Raw genomic sequence first — 6,588 nt, 5'->3', positions numbered from 1 at the left:
CGACATATTTGTTTATATATAGAAGTATTTTCAATTTGCTATTGCTGACTAAATAAGAACCGATATATATATATATATATATATTAATCTGTAGAGATATATAGGCGTCTGTGTTTAAGTTATTACGGTATTGTAATAATCAAAAGGACAATCGCTACAAAAGAAAAAAAAAAGAATTCTAGCTTGGACCAGGTTTGACCGAATCAAACCAATCACAGAGCAAACATGATATATTTGCTATGCGATTGGTCACTTTCTATAAACTGTACACTAATCACGCAAGTGTATTGCACTTGCTGTATGATTGATTCAGGTTTGGTTGAACCAGGTCCAGGCTAGAATTTTCCTCGCTACAAGCATGACGACATTGTCTCCTTTGAGAAGGGTGATATAACGAAGGGTAAATTATATTTTTGGTTCTATAAGTGGACCTGTTTTCAATTTAAGGACCAAAGAGGGGATTCCGTCCAAAACTTAATGCCAGCTTGAAGTTTTCTATCATTTTAGCAACATTCGACTATTTTCATCCTCAATGTATAAAAATTTTAAAATTATCAAAATAAATTCATACAGAACTATAATTGCCACCAATCATTACTAAAATTACAATTTCCCCTTATAATAGGCTAACATGGTGAATACATAGGATAAGTTGTGATTTTGCTCGTGTCTCGGTAAATATTCAAGAATTATAAATAAAATTAATACATGTTTTACATTTGACTCAATTTACGCGCGCACACACATATATACATATATATATATATATTGGATGATCTCTTATTTAAATGTTTTAACTAATCAATAAAAGAAAAAACAGTCAATATTTAAATAAATTTAATAAATGATCCTCACGTTGCAAGAGTAAGCCTTATTAAGTGATTAATTAATTTCTTTTCTTAAATTAAGATTGAACCAAAGACTTTTAATCTTGATTTGTTTAATAATATGTTATTACAATACAGAGACATTTGAGTACAATAAGGTAAGGGTAAGAGACACGTGAGTTTGAACTCAAGACTCTCCCATTCAACCAAAAAAAAGTGACGTTAATTCAACTAATTATTTAAAAAAATAAAAAAGATATTTTATTATCTGAATTATGTCTCCATTAATAAAATTAAAGCATACAAATATATGGAAGATGCATGCATCACCTATGTACGCAATACAAATACGAATGCATGCAATGTAATGCACTACAACACATATAATGGGATTGGCTCATACAGATCAACAGTATACGTACATCCTGACCAAGAAATATATATTTTGAATTTTCTGTTTCAAATTTTATATCATTTTTTACCGTGTTTAACATATACACTATATATATATATATTTATTAAATAAAATATATAATGTCATATTAATAAAGTAAAAGATGCAAAAATAATTTGAAATAAAAAAATTCAATCCCCTAACATCCTGTTAGTTTATTAACTCTAAGGGACGTAACACGTGAGTTTGATACATATATATAAATCTAAAAAAAGAATCATGATAACAAAAAATACAAATTGTATTCGCCATGTATACTATCTATATGTATATACGAGTCAGAAGTCGAAATAGTTATAATATATATAAAAAAAAAATTTATATAGACACCTGGCATGCATATGTTGAAGTAAACACGATATGAGACACAAATGAAGCTAAAATAGAGATCTAAAAGTTTCATGTTTGATTACAGATTAGAAATGACATGATCGAACTCCGTCAAGCTCGATCGATTTTCTTCCAAAAAAATAGCTAACAATGAATTAATATTCACATCATCTTCAGACCAGACAATAATGGACATCCCTACTCGCCTATGCAAAACCCTCTTGATTTCTAGCGTAGTGCTCTACTTGGCCTTCATTTCCCTCTCCAATCGTTACCCGAATTGCCCTCCTTCGCACTTCCTCACCCCGACCTTTCTCGAAATCTCATCACCGTCGTCGTCGTTGTCTCCTACGTCCAACACCACCCGCCAATCCACATCGAACCCCGCCTACCCGCCCACTGTCCTCAGCCACCTGGCATTCGGCATCGTCGGCTCCGAGGACGCCTGGCACCACCGCCGAGCGTACATAGAATCCTGGTGGCGCCCGAACGCTACCCACGGGCTTCTGTTCCTGGACCAACCGCCGTCGGAGAATCTCCTCCCCTGGTCCCGGGAGTCTCCTCCCTACAGGATATCCCGCGATCTGAGGACGTTTCTGAACAAAAGCGACGTGACGCCGCAGCGGATCGCGAATGGGATCGCGGAGGTTTTCCGGCAGGTGGACCATGCGAATCTGCGGTGGTTGGTTATGGGCGACGACGATTCGATCTTCTTTCTGGATAATCTGGTTGAGATTCTCCAGCGGTACGATCACACCAAGTATTACTACATTGGGGCGCGGTCGGAGTTTGTGTTGTCGAATTTCTTGTTCTCGTTCAGCCAAGGGTTTGGAGGGGCAGGATTCATTCTGAGTTACCCTTTGGCGAAGGATCTGGTGAGAGATATGGATAATTGTTTGATGAGATACAGCCATGTGGTTGCTGCTGATCAGACCACCATGTCTTGTATTGCTGATATGGGAGTGAACCTTACTCCTCTTGAGGGGTTTCACCAGGTATTTATTTAGGAAAATTTTAGCCCATACTTCGTTTCATCATATCTAAATTAATTATATGTCAAATGTAATATACTTATTGTATAATTAATATATGATTTAAAAAAATTAGTTTGATTCACGCCAAATTTAATGCGGACAAGAATTTTTCATTTATTTAATTCTTATAATTAATTAAGAATGTTACATCATTATATTCTATTTCAAATTATTCTATTATATCTTTTATTTTATATAATATATATAAAAAAAATTGTGCATATATATATGTTAATTATAATAGAATTTTGTATATTCATGAACTGCTTGATTTTATATACATGATGTGTGTTGTTAAGTGAAGTATTGATATTATTGTATTTGAGAAAAATGCAATTTTAGTTCACTCGTGGTGGTGACATGTTCAGTTTTATTAAGTTTGAGAATTGTAATTAAGGATTGTGATTAAAATATGAGCACATATAATCCAAATCTCATAACGAAAAACTTAATGGATGAAAATTATCTCATATCTTATACGTGACCTAGTTAGTTTGGACCTTTTTAATTTTCCGACCAAATTTGTTGACGTGGGTTGAGGAACACAAGGGAAAATATAATTTTAATTTTATAATTATAGGAGATAACAATTTTAATTCATATATAAGCAATTAATTAAAGCAAAAATGTCACATTAGAAAGTAGTTGAAAAAATTAAAAATTCCCAAATAAAAAGAGTCACGTGCCCAAGTACATGTTAATTTTTGGTGAATTTAACATTTTTTTGGAGATATTTATATTAAATGAGCTAATTTTTTCTTTTAATTGTAGTCTTTAATTGAAAATTCGAAATTGGAATAGATTAAAAGTGGCATAGCCTTATATATAAATAGTAAGATCAAAATTGTATTATTTTTTTCTATTGTATGTAATGTTTGCATTTTTGAGTGATCTGATTATATATGGTACAATTAATTGTTATTATAATATGATAATATTAATAAAATATATTTGCAGATTGATCTGCGCGGCGACATATCAGGTCTTCTATCATCCCACCCTAAAGTCCCACTCTTGTCCCTTCACCATTTCGACATGGTAGAGCCCATATTCCCCACCATGGACCGTTCCCAGTCCACGCGACACCTAATGATGGCGGCGAACGCCGACCAGTCCCGGATGCTCCAGCAAACCGTCTGCCACGACAGGCGGCGCAACTGGTCTTTCTCCATTTCTTGGGGCTATTCTGCTCACATATACGAAAGGATTATGCCTCGGAGCTTTCTGCAGTACCCTATTGAGACCTTCCAGGCATGGTTGCCGGCGCCTGGGCCCCCGTTTTACATGTTCAACACACGCCTCCCCTCCACCGACCCCTGTGAAGCCCCGCATGTATTCTTCCTTGACACAGTAAAGCGTAAGGCCGATGACATACTGACAGTTTACCGCCGGGCGTGGCCGCGTGGTATGCCGACTTGTTTCTTTGCCGGGAATCATTCCGCCGATTACATTCACAAAATTCGAGTAACTTCACCGGCCAAAAAGCGATTGGAGGTATGTTAACGTTGTTATTTGGAAAAAAGTTTATACATAGAGTAGAAAATGGAATAGACGTTATGATAGAAAATTCTATTTGGTTAATAATTATTGGTAGAAATTAAGAGCATATGTGTTATTTTTGTTGCAGATTCATAGAAGTGAATGCTGTGACATCGTAGGAGTAGTGGGGAACAAGGCCGACGTTAAGTTCAGAGAGTGCATGGACAAGGAGATCATGGCTTAATTATTATTCCAAACTTGCGGACCATGTATGCATCCATCGTTGTTGAGATTAATTTCCCTTATTCTTTATGTTAAAACACTGAATTTTACAAGTACTATAGTTAGAAATTGAGCATCATTACATTTTTATGTAAGCACTTATGATAATCAATTAAATTTGTTTGCTTCATGAGAACTTGGATCATGGAATAATTAAGTACTTATAATTATACAATTGTATTCTATCTTTATATATATGGTCACAAATTAGGATGTAAATTTTGGTGGGGGAGATGATCATGAGTCAAGTTGTAATATATATGATTGAATTGATATGATCAAGTGCATAAAGAACTATTGTCACTGTAGAGAATTGTTAGGCTTGTTGAGATGTTTTCAATTAAATTATAGTAAATGTGTCTTAATATAAATGACGCATAATGCATGTATTTATGGGGTCCAGATGCGCCCACTTGCCTGGTCTATGTGACGACATCTTCAACTAAGTGTAATTAGATAATCAACGATTTTGGTTTTACGATTAGTGGAGTGGGTTGGGTCGGGTTGGAAAATCAAGGAGTGTGAATCCTATGAATTATGTGGTATTTTCCTTTAGAAAGAAGAGCATTTATGTCTTTTTTGTTGATAATCATAATATAGCGCTATCATATATATTTCATACACCATGAATCTTTCAATTAAACAAAAACAAAATAAGACAATGAAAGGAGAAAGTACATCCTAATCTTTTTAAATTATTTATGATTTTGGTGTAATCGTTAAAATTGGACGGAGTTGAAAATGCAATCGTGTTGGAGAAGCCGACATGCCGTTGTTGTGTGTGCATAATTAATTTTAATTAAATAATAATAAATATTTAACAAAATTATATATTAATTGGATATGATGGGTATGACCCAAATACAATGGGCTCAAGAAGAGTCACTAGGCCCAAGTCGGGCCCACGAGCCCAAGAGAGAAGCAACCAGAGATTATTGCGTTTAGCCCAAAAAGAAAGCCTGCCTCCTCAAACACAAGCCTAAGAAGAAGGTCCAAGGAGGAATCCCATAACTCGATCCAAGTAGAAGGCCCAACTCAAAGGTCTGTTGCTCCTCCACACGTCCAACCTGAGGGAGGAAGGTGTCCTCCAGAAATCAGATTCCTCACTCTAAGAGAACGCCTTGCAAGGTAGGAGTCCTCATGAAGCAGGAGTCCCTTCTCACCTGAAGACTTGCTGTTGAAGGGACGGATACAAAGTAACCTTATCCCTCCTTCCTCGCCAGATGGACCTCCTCGGACTCTTACCATATAGGGACTCCTCCCCAATAAATAGGGGAGGTACCCCTCAACTGACGATCCATTTCTTCATTGACATCGTCTCTGGGAACCTGAGTTAAAGACATGACCCATGGAAACCCCCGGCAATCCCGCTAACAAGCAGAAGAGCGTGGAGGCACCCAACAACAATCAGCCTCTACAGGTTGTTGCAGGGGCCTCCTTAGTACTAGTAGGAGGGTCCATCCCAGCCTTCCCAGCTCCGATGTTGTCTCCTAAAGTGATAGAGCCGTTGGTTGATCCTCCAAGGCGAAGCACCTCCTCTAACACTACATCAGGCAAACTTTCCCCAGCATTGCTGGGAGTGATCCAACAGGTAGTTGCAACGGTCGTGCAGGGAACAGATGGCGATACTAGTGCCTGCTCACTCAGCCCCTGCGCTGGAAGCAGGTACCCTAAAAGGAGGAATTGAAGGAAGCCCCACAGAAGAAGAAGTCGCTGTGACAAAGGCCCACCTACCGTGGTATAAGGGTTCCTCCAACAACTCTCCCAAAAGTTCCCCAACAGTGGTTAGTTCGATGGAGTGCCTTAAAAAAAAGCCTCCAAGACGTGCAAAACTAGATAGCAGAAATTCCAGGAGAAGACAATAGGTTGTCCCCTTCACAGACGCTGTCATATTCGTACTGGGCCTCCTTCTTGGACCAAGTTTGATGAGGCAGGCTTATTTCCTGGATAGATTCTGGTGCGGTGAGCTCCTTCTTGGCTGAGCCCAGTGTGCTTCCCTCTAGGGCCGATTCTACTGCAGGGAGGTTTCTTTCTTGGACTAAACCAACACCTTGGGACGGGCTGACTCCCTCATTGGCTGGCGGGGCTTAACATTTCTTCTTGGGCCAATTGCTTTTGGACCATACCCATCAATATATATATATATATATATATATATATATATTTTTATCTTATATTTTCA

General features: G+C 37.4%; 1 protein-coding gene across 1 annotated transcript; it reads left to right on the top strand.

Moving 5' to 3' along the window:
• LOC105170901 lies at positions 1,654–4,611 on the top strand. The gene is made up of 3 exons (XM_011091825.2): positions 1,654–2,606; positions 3,603–4,139; positions 4,273–4,611. Exons 1-3 carry the CDS (start codon positions 1,800–1,802, stop codon positions 4,366–4,368), a joined length of 1,440 nt encoding a protein of 479 aa, XP_011090127.1. The 5' UTR covers positions 1,654–1,799; the 3' UTR covers positions 4,369–4,611.

This window comes from Sesamum indicum, linkage group LG9 (genome assembly GCF_000512975.1).
Source record: "Sesamum indicum cultivar Zhongzhi No. 13 linkage group LG9, S_indicum_v1.0, whole genome shotgun sequence".
Taxonomy (NCBI): Eukaryota; Viridiplantae; Streptophyta; class Magnoliopsida; order Lamiales; family Pedaliaceae; genus Sesamum; species Sesamum indicum.
This window is presented reverse-complemented; position numbering and strand designations above follow the sequence as displayed.